This window comes from Chiloscyllium plagiosum, chromosome 1 (genome assembly GCF_004010195.1).
Source record: "Chiloscyllium plagiosum isolate BGI_BamShark_2017 chromosome 1, ASM401019v2, whole genome shotgun sequence".
NCBI lineage: Eukaryota > Metazoa > Chordata > Chondrichthyes > Orectolobiformes > Hemiscylliidae > Chiloscyllium > Chiloscyllium plagiosum.
Window position 1 is genome coordinate 142738699 of NC_057710.1, and position 16961 is coordinate 142755659.

General features: G+C 38.8%; 1 protein-coding gene across 2 annotated transcripts in view; it reads left to right on the plus strand.

The window, feature by feature from the left end:
* Window positions 1-16961, plus strand: part of LOC122555879 (annexin A10-like) — an 84088-nt gene that overhangs the window by 36068 nt on the left and 31059 nt on the right. For both annotated transcript variants that reach the window (XM_043702116.1, XM_043702124.1), the window contains exons 4-5: window positions 7021-7134; window positions 15725-15815. In XM_043702116.1, coding sequence (XP_043558051.1) covers window positions 7021-7134; window positions 15725-15815 — 205 coding nt within the window. The remainder of the gene's footprint in view (window positions 1-7020; window positions 7135-15724; window positions 15816-16961) is intronic.

The following is a 16961-nucleotide window of genomic DNA, read 5'->3' on the forward strand; positions in this document are numbered from 1 at the left end:
TCTTTGGATATTGGTAAGCACTTCCACATTTGTGCCCATGCAATTCTCCAAGAAAGGTGCCGAAGAGAATGACTGCATAATTATTGAAATACAAAATAGAAAGTTGCCTGAGAAAAGTAAAATACTTAGCAAAATGCTTTAAATGAAAATGGGAAAATTCAATCATACATTTCAATGCTTTAATATGTCTGTAAATTCTCTCATTGATATGAACAATGCTGATTTATTGATGTAAAACTGTTACCTCTTTTAAATATTTTAACAGCAATAGTGTGATTTGAAAATATTCCCTTTGCTGAAATATACAACATGTTTCAATGTAGCCTTCAGCATGTTGATGATTGTGTTCATAACGTGCTCACTTCATCACAGGAAACGTCAATGTATGGTGATCAAATAAATGTCGTCAATGTACACCAGTTGTGGAAAGTGTTCCCCTCCCTTTAAATCCACGACAGTTACTACATGTATGTTCACCCAATGTATATCAGACGATATAACCGCTAACACAAAAGATGATTGCTGACTGGGCAGGTGCAAATGCATGCACACAATATTAAGCCATTTTTTAAAAAATTAAAAGGAAAATTTTACTAGGTTTACCAATTTATATCTCTTACCCAATATGCTATTTCTTTAAAATTGTGCCATTCGTTGGGACAATTAATTGTCACTATATTTATGAGAGATACTGCAGCAAGTACGCATTCTCCTCAGTGTTAGCAAGCTGAACTATTTGCCTGACCAGTCACTTATTATGTATATTTCCTATAAACAACTGATGCTGAAATATTTCACAAAGGCAAGGCACTAAATACCCTTCGGCATGATACAATTAACATATGTAAAGTGTGGATAACCTAAATTTTTCCTTATTTGTTCTTGCTTACCCACCCCAACTTGTCCTCCTGGTGATTGTAGGGGGGCATTTTAATTAGTCCTCATTTTTGTAATGGATTAATACTCTCATGGGTGCATTGTCAATGCCAAAATGTCTCCGGAATTAATTTTCTTTCAAAGAATGGTTTGGCAGTTGTTTGAGATTTCTTGTACTCACACAGAGGAATGAACTGATTTGCAAATTCATTTTTAACCCAGTGTAACCTTTTCCTTCCAGAGAACACATTGACTGCTTTATTAATTATATTCTAATGTACACTGGATGCATTTAATTGCTGTCCTTCTGTGAGATGATTTAAAATGATGTACTAGTTGCTAAATTTAGTCTATCATAGTTCCTGCCATTTCCAAGCAATTAATAAATGCTTAATACAGCATGTTGATGGTGCTCTAGTTAAAATTGAAACTGATTAGAATTTCCAGTGGCAATTTCTTGCAGTCTATTCCAAAAACTTTTACTTTCTAGAGTTTATCCCTAAAGCATTTGTACATGAAGAACCCAATTAGTTTAAAATCCATGAAATAGTTCTGTTAGTAAATCGGCAGTTGCATCTTATATGTTGTCATTTTTCTTTGTCATTTGTTCAACGACAATGGCTTTTTCCACTCAGAGCAGAAATGTGAATCAAGCAGTGTTAAGTGTAGTATTAAACTGGGCAGTCCATCAGATTGGGTAATAGAATGTTGCTATGGTTTTGCTCTATTTGTATTTTTCAGCATTTTTAACCATGCCTGATATATTTTTTTCCCATTCAATTCACTTAATTAGGGGGCTCCTTTTGAAGTCAAAGGAAGATACTGAGAGCGTTGTTTCATTTTTGAATCTGTGTGCCACAATTTAGCATTTCAAAAGAAGAAATAAAAGCACACAGAACTTCAATGAGAATTAAAGGCCGCACCTTTTTTCCTTACAGCTGTAGATTTATGTTTGCAATTAACAAAACATATTGGAAGGAACAGTAGTGCGCCAGTCCCAACGGGTTCACAGATCACCTGGGACTAGGCATATTGACAGATGTGATAAAGAAACCATTAGCTTTGTCACTTTATTGTCACAAATAAATAGAGGCAGACTACAGAGTGGGTGGGGGTGGGTGTTGGGGGGGGGCAGGAGTGTGCAGTTTGCTGAGTCATTATGTTGGCATGGATAATGACCAAGAGGCAATTTGATAGAAACATGGGTAGATTTCCTGATATGCTATGCCACCTAGTGGTAGAATTGAACTTGTTCTCAAGAATCCTATGCTGTGAACTTGAAATAGGACCAAGAAAACATTGGACCAGGACAAGGCCATTCAGCCCATCAATTCAATGAGATCATGGCTGATTCAATAATTCTCAATTCCACTTTCCTATCTTTTCTCTATAACCTCTGTTTGCCTTATGATAAAAGATTATACAAATTAAGCCTATTTTAGAGTAATAGAGATGTACAGCACGGAAACAGACCCTCCGGTCCAACTCATTAATGCCGACCAGATATCATAACCTAATCTAGTCCCATTTGCCAGCATTTGGCCATATCCTTCTAAAGTCTTTCTTATCACATGTCCATCTGGATGCCTTTTAAATGTTGTAATTTTATCAGCCTCCACCACCACCTCTGGCAGCTTATTCTATACACATACCATCCTCTACATAAAAAGGTTGCCCCTTAGGTCCCTTTTAAATCTGTCCCCTCACACCTTAAACCTACGCCCTCTAGTTCTGGACTCGTGTACTCTGGGGAACAGACTTTGGCTAATCACCCTATCTATGCCCCTCATTTTTTTTAATAAACTTCTACAAGGTCACCACTCAGCCTCTGACGCTCCAGGGAAAATAACCCCAGCCTAATCAGTCTCTTACCATAGCACAAATCCTCCAACACTGGCAACATCCTTGCAAATCATTTCTGAACCCTTTCAAGTTATCTTTCCTCTAGTAGAGAAACCAGAAATGAATGCAGTATTCCAAATTTTTTCGAAAATTTTGAAGTTTAAGAAATGATCTAATTGAAGTCTTCAAGATATTAACTGGAAAAGATAGAGTAGATAAAGATAAACTATATCCACTGGTTGGGCATTCTAGAACTAAGTCATGGAACAAACTCAAGACCCATTGTCTGAGAATTAGGACCAAATTATTCAGGAGAGATGTTAGGAATCATTTCTACTCTGAAAGGATGGTAGATGTTCGGAACTCTCTTTCACAAATAGCATTGGATGCTGTATCAACTGTTAATTTAATATCTGAGACAGACTGCTTTTTGTTAAGCAAAGCTATTAAGGGCATGTGCCAGAGGCAAGTACATAGAGTTAGCTCACAGATCGGTGATGACCTCATTGAATGATGGAACAGACACAAGGGGTTGAATGGCAAAAGTGAGGACTGCAGATGCTGGAGTTTAGAGTCAAGATTAGGGTGGTGCTGGAAAAGCACAGCAAGTCAGGCAGCATCCAAGGAGCATGAAAATCGATGTTTTGGACAGGAGCCCTTCATGGCCTACTCTTGTTCCTTAGATTTTAATCAGTAAAGGAACTATCATAACTTTAAATATATTTAATGTCTCCGCCTCAACTGCCCTTCGCAGTAAAGAATTTTACAGATTCACCACCTTCTGATAGCAGACCTGAAAAATGGATATCGGACATTTGAGGTGGGCTTTATGCTATTGACATAGCAATGTGACATACGGCAAGATGTCAGTTCCCTTGACTAAGGGCTGCTGACCAGAAAAACAGGCTGCCTGGCTCCATGACTGCACCAAAAGGCAAGGCAGGAATGCTGTGAGAACCCAGGAAGGTGCTAAGTTGAGTGAACACTAAAAGAACGAGCACCCAGAGCCCTGAAATGTAACCTGGCCCAATCTGTGAGTGGAGTCCTTGTATGCAAAGTGCCCTTGCAGCAGTATTTCAACCCTGAAGTGCAGTTTCAAAGTGCAGAAATCTCCTGCAAGTGAATCAGAAAGGTTTCATGAGGATTCTGAGAGGTGGGCATTTGTTCCATGATGCTCTGAGATGCCGCTTGGTCCTAAGCAACATGGAGAACATTTGAATCAAGCAGAGAGCTGAAGTTACCAGATACCTGCTCTGATTTCCATGTTGTGATTTCACAACATCTAGCTTATTCAACATGGTTGATACAATAGGAAGCTGAACATTAATGAGCTAAGTTATGGTATTAATATGGCATTTAACAAAGAATAATCCTTCTTAACTGGCACTGAACACTACCTGAGTCAATTGTTCATGTCTAATGGAAGGTATGGAGACTTTTTGGTAGTGAGAAATTTGACTCAACACTCATCAAATGTATAAAAGATATAGCAAGTTGGAGTGAGATGCTCTTGATGTCAAGCTAGGCCTTGCCGTGCTGCTTGTCTGATCCTGCCACAAATCACATCATAGTCCACATCACTCAGACCCCAATTTTCTTCTATTCCTTTGTTAACTCATGCTTCCAGAACTGTATTGGTGTGGAACATTGAGGCATGTCATTTTAAAAGGTAATTTATATTTAGCTATATAGCACACCTCAAAAGACTTCAATAAATTAATATGAATTGCAGATGTTATTGTATGGACAATGACAGTTTCTTTTCTCCACCGGCAAAGTTCCTTCTTTTATAAATATATGTTGACTGAAAGAGTAATATTAACCTAGATACCAAAAAGCCTCCAGACCTTCCTATAGATGATGCTAAGGAACAGTTTGCATCCATCTAAACAATTGAATTGGGTAGACAAAATGTCATCATGTCAAAAGGACAATGCTTCTAACAATTCAACACTTCCCTCATTACTCGATTGCAGTACCAATCAACAATACTTTTTAATTCATTCATGTGGCATGACTGTTGCTGGCAAGGTGAGCAATTTTATCAGTGCAAACACTGGAAATATAATTCAATCCACAGCCTTCAGAGGTGATACTGCTGAACTGAACCAAGCTGACTAAAGGAAATGAAAAACAAAAATTAAAATTCTGGTACTTGTTTCATTTGACTATGTGATTGCTGTATAAAGTCAAGATATCAAATATTTATCAATTGAAATAAATTGCAGGTCACGTAAAACTTAATTTTTTTCAAAAATTCATTAAATATATATCAGCAAGATGGTAGCAAGCTTACATTCCATACTCTGACATTTCTGCGTGTGGGAAAATGACCAGTTTGGAGCATGGAGAAATAGAAAATACTAGAGTTGATAATTTGCTGTTCCTAGGGCAGTTTTATAGATTCCTTGGGGGTGCTGGTATATTTTCTAGCAGACTTTTCATCACGTCATATAATAGAACATATCAGAAGTTGCTGTAATCTGATCTGACTGGGACCAACTGTTCTGCTGCAGCTAATAGTGTATTTATACAGCACATTCTAATGTAGTGCTGATTACACTGTCCACTTCCATCACTTTAGACCGGCAGAGAAAGCTCAAAAGGCATGTTAAATTGGAATGCTATTAGTCAGGCTTTGACCGTAGTCTGTTTCTACCTATTGAGAAAAGCTGATAAATCAGATCCTTCAATTAGATAAATGCAACTGTATTATCAGAATTTGTCTAACAAGACAAGAGGTATATTTAGTACGTGCTTTTCCAGCTGATATTTTCATCTAGTTCCCTATACATTCGAACATTTTCAAAGGTCTTGCTTTTACGATGTGTCTTAAGTGGGTAGTTTTGTTTTTTGTACTTTGATCCTTTGTTAACATTATTTCAGTATTTCATTGTTATTTCAATATTGCCAGAAACTATTGAATTAATACTCCAGTACAGAAGTAAGATCAAACAGTAATTACAACAACAACCGTTGTATACTGTGGTGCCTTTGAACATAATAAAACATCTCAAGTGCTTCACAGGAGCACTATAAAGTAAAATTGAACACCAAACCACATGAGGTAATGTTGTGGAAGCTAGTCAAACGCTTGGTCAAACACATGCATTTTAAAGAGGAATTTAAAGGATAAAAGAGAAGTAGATAATCTTAATGAATGAATTCCAGAGTTTTGGGTTTTGACAGTTGAAGATAAAGCTGCCATATCTAGTGTAATTAAAATTGGAAGTGTTGCAGAGTCTGGAATTGGAGGACCCTAAATAACCTGAAGTGTTTAGAGTGGATAGGAAAGGTGAGGCCATAAACAGATTTAAAAATAAGGGTGAGAATTTTAAAAGTGAGGCCTTATTTAACTGGGAACAGTGTAGGTCACCAGGCACAGTGGTGATGGGCAACGGGATTGGAAGCACATTAGGATATAGACATAGAGGTTTGGATGATTTCAAGTTTACGGGGAGGGGGAGTGGAAACTGACAAAAATACATTTAAATAGTCAAGTCTAGGGGTAAGAAGGTATAAATGAAAGTTTCATCATCAAATGACCTCTAGGAGGAACTGAAGAGGTGGAAATAGGTGGTCTTAGTAACAGGCAGGAAGTGAGGACTGCAGATGCTGTAGATCAGAGTCGAAAAAGTACAGCTGGTCAGGTAGCATCCGAGGAGCAAGAGAGTTGACGTTTTGAGCATATGCTCTTCATCAAGAATCTGTCATAGTAACAATACAGATGCATGTTCAGAAGCTCATCCTGGGTTCAAAAATAATACCAAGGTTACAAACATCCTGGTTCAGCCTCAGATGATTGCCAGACAAATGTATAGGGCTGATACTAGAGAACAGAATTATGGCAGGGATAAAGACAATTAGTTTGCTCAATCAAATATTTAATTGGAAGGAATTTGTGCACATCAAAAATCGATGTCTGACAATTTGGCAATAGTGACTTGGTCAAGAAAGGTGGTGGTGAAGTGAAACTGGGTGTCATCAGTCGTATGTACCAAACCTAACACTCCATCAGCTAAATCACCACCAACATCTTGGTGTAAGATCATACTATCATGACTCTTATTTATATAATTTCTTAGCTGCCACAACATCGTCTCATGTGATTTGGTGTTCAAGTTTACCTTATTAACATTCATTAATTTCAAAGTGCAATTTAAAGTTTGCTGGATCTTTTCAAATGCACATTTTAATAAATAGGTTATTTCACTTCCCAAGAACTGGCACATGTTATTGACGAAACAACTTGCAGTTAATTGCATGTTCCTCCTGATTGAACATACCTTCTTTCAAATACAGGATCTGGTCACTGACCTTAAGGAGAAATTGTCCGACCATTTCAAAGAGGTAATGGTAGGTCTGATGTATCCACCAGCCTTTTTTGATGCTCATGAACTGCGACATGCTATGAAGGTACAGTACAAATACTCTCGTATCTTCGTGAAATTTCGGCATGGAAAGATTGTTGTTTTATGATAACTCTAAACAGAATTACTTATTTAGCAAGATATTTATGCTGGAATAAGTGGTGTAATCATTTATTGGACGCACTTAATTTAAACGGTTGGTATATGAATGCCTGATGTTTCTGGTATGTGTTTCCAATAGGAGAGCATGGAATCATGATCAATAAATTGAATTCTCATAATAAAGAGCTCATATAAGTTTAACTTATGTAATTGTTACTCCTCATTAGAGTAACACACTGGAAATCAAGCCCTGCTATTTCCAGAGTTGTCACAAAAAGTAAAGCATTTAAAAATATGAAAAATAGCGAATTTATCAGTCCTTCAAATTTAGGTTGACAGAATGCATGGACCAGGTTTCTATACCTAATAACAATTACTACTCATTGAAAAGAAATTATTTCTAATTACAAATAAACAATTATCAATCATCAATACATAACTGTACCAGTTAAAACACTAGCACAGTTATAAATGCCTACATACATACACACACACGTAACACAGACAAATACTCCCTTTTGCTGATCAGAATGATACTTTTCAATTACCATGCACTTTCACTTGTTTGGAAGAGATGCTGAGTGACTGGTTCACACTTTTAAGGATTGCTGGGTACTAATTAAAAGACACAATTTATAGCTATTGATATGGGGATATAAACTGGATATGTTGGGGGCTCAGATTCTTTTGACTACAGAGCAGAAACACCACTGTTTTATTTCCAGTGATCCAACTCCTTCTGCACAACCATTCATAGCCATAAACTGTTCAGCTGCCTGGGAGTTAATGATCTATTTGTTGCCAGTTGGCAGGCCTTTGTCATCGATAACTGGTCACTAGCTCTCAGACCAATCACCTCCTTGTTGCTGGCCAAATCCCTATTCCTACACAACACCTGTCTGTAACCGCCTTCCCCTACTGCTTAAACAAGCTCATGATGAGGAGGTGCCAGCATTGGACGGAGTGGACACAGTCAGAAGTCACACAACATCAGGTTATAGTCCAACAGGTTTATTTGAAATCATTAGCTTTCTGAGCGCTGCTCTTTTGTCCTGTAAGTGGTGAAGACAAGCAGCTGTGTAAACAGCCCATATAAAATGGCAGTAATCTTTCAACAATCCATGGCTTTAAAATAAGTTTTTATCTCATTTCAGTCTGCAATCAAAAACACAGAGAATACAAAAAGATATGGTCCTTGCATTAAATGCCATAAATCTATAAGGATTCTGGGTAATCCAAGATGGAGGATGGGAAAAATTCTTGGCTGTAACAGGCTGCCCCTTTTTTTTTTAGGTATTTTAGGTGTTGGAAGTGATTTCCTCAAATTCCAGAAGTAGCAATCACTGTTTTATATGCTGTTGCAATTGTTTTGGAACTTTGGAGAAAAGAATGGTCAAAACAACAGCATTCTTAAAAGGGAGACAGACAGACAAAGGCAGCAAGCACATGGTCTGTAAGGGAGAGAGAGAAAGAAACCCACACTGCTAACTGACACAGCAGTGAATCTGCGCAGTTACTGCCTTTGCTGTTCGAATTCATGTATCACTGGACATTGGAGAGTATCTAGGAAAATTTAACAAACAGTGAAATTCACAACTGAGATTGGAGAAACCTGTTTGGGAGAGGTCACAGCACAAAAACAGATAAGTAAATAGTTTTAAGTATAGCCTGGCTGTAAATCTACATTAGTAAGTAGAATGTGTTCTTTCTTGATTATATGTTTTATTGGAGTCTGTCTCTTGATTAGATTTTAAAAATATAAGCCATTTGTATGAAGTTAGCATGGAACAGTGTTTTGTAGAGCAATACGACAGTGCTATTTTCTGGGTCTGTAGATTGGAAGGAGCAAAATGGCCTTTAGTAGAGTGATATGCTCTTTTTGTCGGATCTGGGGGTTTCGGGAAAGTTTAAGGGTTACTGAGTATTATATCTGCAATAAATGTTGTTTGCAAATCTGTCAGATCAAATGGATCACTTGGTGCGACAGTTAGAGGCGATGAGGAAGTTACAAGAGCTAAGGAGCGTGATGGACGGCAGTTACAGGAAGGGAGAAAAGTCACAGATGCAGTCAGGTAGATGAGTTGATTCTAAGAAAGGTAGAAGAGGTAGGCGGGTAATACAGGAGTCTTCTGTGGCTATCCCCATTTCAAACAACTATGTTGTTTTGGAAAATGTAGAGGGGATGGACTGGGAGAATATAGAAAGTTAGGCAGGAATTTAAAAAAGAGGTCCTAAAGGGTAATAATACTGGATTACTCCCGGTGCTACGAGCTAGTGAGTTTAAGAATAGGAGGGTGGAGCAAATGAATGCATGGCTGTGGAGCTAGTGTAATGGAGAAGGATTCACATTTCTGGATCAATGGAATCTCTCCTGGGGTAGAAGTGACCTGTAAAAGAAGGATGGATTGCACCTGAATTGAAAGGGAACTAATATACTGGCAGGGAGATTTGTTCAAGTTGCTTGGGATGATTTAAACAAATAAAGGGGAGCGGCTGTTTGGGACCTAGGCAGATACTGAGGAAAGAGATCAATCTGATACTGGTACAGTTGAGCAAAGCAGGCAGGAACAAAGCAGAGAACAAGGTAGGACTGATAAATTAAACAGCATTTATTTCAATGCAAGAGGCCTAACAGGGAAGGCAGATGAACTCAGGGCATGGTTCGGAACATGGGACTAGGATATCATAGCAATAACAGAAATGTGGTTCAGGGATGGACAGGACTGGCAGCTTAATGTTACAAGATACAAATGCTATAGGAAGGATAGAAAGGAAGGCAAAAGAGGAGGGGGGAATGGTATTTTTGATAAGGGATAGCATTATAATAGGGTGGTTATGGTAGGGATTTTAACATTACAAACATAGACTGGGACTGCCATAGCGTTAAGGGTTTAGATGGAGAGGATTTTTTTAAGTGTGTACAAGAAAATTTTGAGTCAGTTTGTGGATGTACCTACTAGAGGAGATGCAAAGTTTGACCTACTTTGGGAAATAAGGCAGGGCAGGTGGCTGAGGTGTCAGTGGGGGAGCGATTTGGGGCCAGCGATCATAATTCCAATAGTTTCAAAATAGTGATGAAAATGATAGAGCAGATCTAACAGTTGAAGTCCTAAATTGGAGGAAGACTAATTTTGACAGTATTAGGCAAGAACTTTCAAAAGCTGATTGGGTGCAAATGTTTGCAGGTAAAGGGATGACTGGAAAATGGGAAGCCTTCAGAAATGAGATAACGAGAGTCCAGAGACAATATATTACTGTTAGGGTGAAAGGAAAGGCTGGTATGTGTAGGGAATGCTGGATAATGAGAGAAATTGAGGGTTTGGTTAAGAAAAAGAAGGAAGCATATGTCTGGTAAAGACAGTAGAAATCGAATGAATCCTTAAGTATACTCCTACTGCCTTTATACTCTAAGAGGGAAATCAGGAGGGCAAAAGAGGACATGCTTTGGCAAATTTAATTAAGGAGAATCCAAAGGGCTTTTACAAATACATTAAGGAGTGAATAGGGCCCCTCAAAGATCAGCAAGGCAGCTTTTGTGTAGAGCCACAAGAGATGGAGGAGATATTAAGTGAGTATTTTGCATCAGTGTTTACTGTGGAGAAGGACATGGAAGATCTAGAATGTAGGGAAATAGATGGTGACATCTTGAAAGAAATGTCCAGATTGCATAGGAGGAAATGCTGGATATCTTGGAATGCATAAAGGTGGATAAATCCCCAAGACCTGACCAAGTGTGGGACCTGACCTAGATCTCTGTGGGAAGCTAGGGAAGTGATTGCTAGGCCCCTTAATGATATATTAATATCATCGATAATCACAGGTGAGGTGCCAGAAGATTGGAGGTTAGCTAATGTGGTACCATTATTTACAAAAGGAGGTAAGGACAAACCAGGGAACGATAGACCGGTGAGCCTGACATCAGTGGTGGGCAAGTTATTGGAGGGAATCCTGAGGGACAGGATTTACACATATTTGGAAAGGCAAGGACTGATTAGTGATAGTCAACATGGCTTTGTGCATGGGAAATCATGTCTCATGAACTTGATAGAGTGTTTTGAAAGAGTAACAAAGAGGATTGATGACAGCAGAGTGATTGACATGATCTGTATGGACTTCAGTAAGACGTTCAACAAGGTTCCTGATGGGAGATTGGTTAGCAAGGCTAGTTCTCATAGAATACAGGAAGAATTAGCCATTTGGATACAGAACTGTCTAAAAGGTAGAAGACAGAGGGTGCTGATGGAGAGTTGTTTTTCAAACTGGGGGCCTGTGACCAATGGAGTCAAGGGTTGGTCTTGGGTCCACGACATTTCGTCATTTATATAAATTATTTGGATATGAACATAGGACATATAGTTAGTGAGTTTGCAGATGACACTAAAATGGAGGAGTAGTGGACAGTGAAGAAGGTTACCTCAGAGTACAATGGGATCTTGATCAGATGGGCCAGTGGGCTGAGGAGTGGCAGATGGAGTTTAATTTAGATAAATGTGATGTGCTGCATTTTGGGAAAGCAAATATTAGCACCTAATGGTAAGGTCCTAGGGAGTGTTGCTGAACAAAGAGACGTTGGAGTGCAGGTTAATAGCTCATTGAAAGTAGAGTCGCAGGTTGATAGGATAGTGAAGAAGGCATTTGGTATGCTTTTCTTTATTGATCAGAGCATTGAGTATGGGAGTTGGGAGGTCATATTGCGGCTGTACAGGACATTGATTAGGCCCTTTTGGAATATTGTATGCAGTTCTGATCTCCTTCCTATTAGGAGGATGTTGTGAAACTTGAAAGGGTTCAGAAAAGACTTTCAAGGATGTTGCCAGGGTTAGAGGATTTGAGGTATTCGGGAGAAGCTGAATAGGCTTGGGCTGTTTTCCCTGGAGCATCGAAGGCTGAGGGGTGACCTTAGAGGTTTATAAAATCATGAAGGGCATGAATAGGAGAAATAGACAAAGTCTTTTCCCTGGGGTGGGGGAGTCCAGAACTAGAGGGCATAGCTTTAGGGTGAGAGGGGAAAGATATAAAAGACTCCTAAGGGGCAATGTTTTCAAGCAGAGAGTAGTGCATGTATGGAATGAGCTGACACAGGAAGTGGCGGAGGCTGGTACAATTGCATTATTGAAAAGGCATCTGGATGGGTATATGAATAGGAAGGGTTTAGAGGGATATGGGCCAAGTGCTGGCAAATGGGACTAGATTAGGTTGGGATATCTGGTTGGCATTGACAAATTGGACTGAAGGGTCTGTTTCCGTGCTGTACATCTCTGACTGTATGACTCTACAGCACCAATTTTCAGTCCCACTTCAAGAGTGAGAAAAGGGATACTTCCCATCTCCACAAATCTGAGTCTGACTCGGAAGTTCAGATTTTAATTTTAGTTCCCGTGTGCCCAGGGGATATGTTGACCACAGAAGAAGTTGTTTCAAACTGTGGATGAGGGCTCAGTGCAAAATACCAAAATCAAAACTGACCTGAGATTATGTAAACAGCCAGCTGCCCCAATGAACCATGAGTCCCCATACGTCCATGCTGGACTCTGGACCACCCTCAATCTCAACCCCATGAAAATGATGTGTGGTCTATCAGAAAATTCCAGACTTCTGCCCTGAAGATAATGAACAGGGAATTTATTTTAGTAAAAACAAGCAGTCCACTTGTCTCATGGATTGCCTTACATTGACAAGGGGTTCAGGATACCTTCACATTTATGATTTCATATTAATTTGACTGCCTCTTACAGCAGGATGCCACATCAATAGACCCACAGGATGTTCCAGTCAATGACCATGGAGCATTCCATGTAGTCACTGTAAAATCATCCTTTACATAAAAATGCCAGGCTCCAGGATCTTGTAATTTTCATTTGGGCCTGCTGACTCCTCTCAAAGTTGCCTTTAAGAGCATATTTGATGCACCTCATAAATATGTGCCCTTAATATATGTATGCACTCTTATTTATCACAATCTCTGGATCCTTGAAAGTTCATATGCTATGTATCTTCACTTATTGAATGTGGTTACTGCCCTGCCATTGGAATCAGAATGGGATCACAGCTATTTCAATTATATATTACATATATGAATAACTATAATGACTCGATGGTAGTCAATTGCTTAGCAGAACACAGGTACAACACCTCTAGAAGATCAAGGTCATCCTTATGCATTTCCTCACAGACACCCAGCTACAGATCTGCTGTCTGTTCTCTTGATCAGGGCATAGGATGTACCCTGGCAGGGACATTATGTTACAGCATAAAACCAGAGCCCATCTGCTGTGCTGTATGGATTGAAAATGTATGATTAGTTATCGCTTATAGGAGTAGAGTGAGTAACCATGCATTACAGCTCTGTACTGCAGCTGAATGGTGATTTAAAAAGCTATTTCACATTATTAGTTGTGTTATATTGTGGAGTTGATATTTCACCCTGGCTCTATGACTCAATGCTGCAATAAATTCTAATTTGACAGAGAGCCCTGGTGAATTTAATTCAATGCCACTAATTAAATTTCCGAGATGCTGTTCAAAAAATCTAATTGGTAGGTGGAAAAACATTGAAACCATTTTTTAAAATTCCATTAGGTTCTTTCCACTAGATTCAAGGTCACATTCAGTTTAAACAGTTTTCCTCTCCTCATTACGATATTAGCAACTTGTTGATTGTCATTGATTATCTAAGGCCCTCTTAAATGATACTTGTAGCTTAAAAAGGCAACAGCGCCCAAGGTAATTTGTTAGATTTAACAACAGGGAAATCAAGCATTATGCAGATGTTGGTACACTAATATGACTGTTTTGCCAATTCTGTATTCTGACAAATGAGTTTGTTTTTGAAATGTTAACACACTGGAAAATAAAAAATTGTATTGTCAAAGTTCACGTTGCTGCAGATACTGCACCTGGCACAGAAATGAAAAACTTGTTCCTTGGAGGTTAAGCATTAAAGCCCTGCCTGCCTGAAAAGTTGACAGTAAAATGACAGTGCCCTTACAATATTAGATACCCTTGGGATGTTAAAAGAGGGATATCCTTGGGTCTGTGCTCTGATTCACTGAATCACCTAAATGAATGAAAACTTGCAATTCCAAAGAGCCTTTCATTACACAAGGTGGACTTAGAGAGTTTTACAACCAAAAAAGTGAAGTGCAGCTACAATTGTACTGTAAGAAATGCAATAATCATTCAAAGATTATAATGTATATATGTAAAGGAACCTTGCTGATTTTTCTCCATTTAAACTCTCAACTGGATTTCAAATATTTGCTGTGTCTGGCAGCTTCTTGGCATGACTATTTATCTTTATGTTAATAATATGGCTATTGTTAGACTGTGCATACTCAACTGGGAGAGACATGAATTGTACTATCTGCTGTCTTATATTCTATTTGTTGAGATGGAGTTTTGGGCACATGCAATGTCTCTATCTCTAGCCAGTTAATTTTTAACCAGGAGCTATATTAGTGCATCTAAGCATTTTTGAAATTTAACTTTGCACTGGCTGTACTTTCAAAGCCCCAGAGATTAGGATTAATTAAGGTGATCTCATAATTTTGCTTCAGTGCACTTAGGAATCAGACCATCCCCTGACTATTTCACCTCTCAACCACTTTCTCATCGATGTGATCTCCAAACCACTTTGCATCAAGATGAAAGTAGAGTTATTGTGTCATAATATATAGACCTAATTCAGTCCTCAGGATGTCGCTGATGATTTGACAGCAAGGATGCATATATTTCAGTTCCTGTTGCATTGTGAAGCTAAATTTTACAACTGCTCCCTGTGTAGAATTAATTTTACAATTATCCAAATCAGAGGGATTTCCAGGAACAGTATGAAAAACAAAACATGGCCCTTAGCTATTTGAGGAGAAAGTGAGGGCTGCAGGTGCTGGAGATCAGATCTGAAAATGTGTTGGTGGAAAAGCGCAGCAGGTCAGGCAGCATCCAAGGAACAGGAGAATCGACGTTTCGGGCATAAGCCCTTCATTCTTTTCCAGCAACACATTTTCAGCCCTTAGCTATTTGAAGCATTATTACATACAAGATAATGTCCTTGCAATTTATTTTATGATTAGATTAGATTAGATTCCATACAGTGTGGAAACAGGCCCTTCGGCCGAACAACTGCACACCGACCCTCCGAAAAGTAACATACCAGGAGCCATTTCCCTCTGACTAATGCACGAACACTATGGACAATTTAACATGGCCAATTCACCTGAACTGCACATATTTGGACCGTGGGAGGAAACCGGAGCACCCGGAGGAAACCCAAGCAGACACTGGGAGAATGTGCAAACTCCACACAGGCATCACCCGAGGGTGGAATCGAACCTGGGACCCTGGTGCTGTGAGGCAGCAGTACTAACCACTGAGCCACTGTGCCACCTGCTTATTTTTACAGCCACTTGTACAAATTGTAATATTTAATAGTATATTTATATTTTCACGCTATAAATTGTATTTGTTTCAGTATCAGATTAATCTAATTGGCTTTGTGACAGTCATATTATGAACTTTTTTTCTTTTAAATGTAGGGTGCAGGCACAGATGAAAACTGCTTAATTGAGATTCTTGCCTCAAGAACCAACAGTGAGATCTATGCGATTAATGAAGTCTACATGATGCGTAATACAATTTTTATAATTCCATTCAAATTTTAAAATGACTGTCAGTTTAGTTTTACAGAAATTAAGATGCTGATTTGCTTTACTTTTGTACCTTAAGATATGAGTGATGCTGGCCAAGTCATACTTTCACCCCCTGCTTTGTTGCCCTAGGATTGGGCTTTCTGCTTGAACAACTAAACATAGAACAATAGAACATAGAACAATACAGCATAGAACAGGCCCTTCGGCCCACGATGTTGTGCTGAACATTTGTCCTAGCTATGTTGCAATGGTACTCCCACAATGTTATTAGGTGGAGAATTCCAGGATTCTGACCAATAGCAATGGAGGAATGCCCATATTTGTCCATCCTAGTTTTGTATCTTGGAAGTGACTCGGAAGGTGATAATGTTCCATTGAAATTGTTGCTCTTGTCCTTCGAAGTGATAAAAGTTGCAGGACAAGAAAATGGTCCTGAAATAAGTTGATGAATTGCCATAGTGCGCCCTATGGATCATACATACTGAGGCATATTGCACTGTTGTTGGAAAATGATGGATATTGCATCCAACCAAAATCAAGGTTACAAATGACATATAAATTAAGAATTTGTACTTGCATACCTTGGAGAGTTCACTTGAAGATTTGCTAACTAAGGCCTTATTGTACTTCATAGATTGCAATGGCAAAGTTGAAAGGTGATGGAGCTTGCAGTATTTTGATGTTGGGACTCAGTCGGTATAGTCTGCTGAAGTATATGGGAAATATGACATACAGTGGCAATGTTCATTCGCATATTCTTTACAGTCCTGGGGTACATCCTGTCCTACATAATGAAAACTGATGGATGTGATAAATGCCTTTGGATATTTTGCTACCCTAAACACACTATATAAATGCTGGTTAATTGGCAAATAAGGACATATTTATGACAGTCTCTGAGTAGTTTAGGGTCCAGGCCTCACTGTTAGCAAGAAAGACTTTGGAGGGTCAACTGGGATGAAAATACCTAGGTTCTGTCCTCCTCTGATGTCTGGGTTATTGCTGGTAAATCCATCTGCATTTTTTTCTTCTTATTCAACATTAGGACCAATATAATCAAACACATTGCAAACATTCCACTGGGAACGGAAAGTCATCCTAGCATTGTGACACAAGTCCTGTC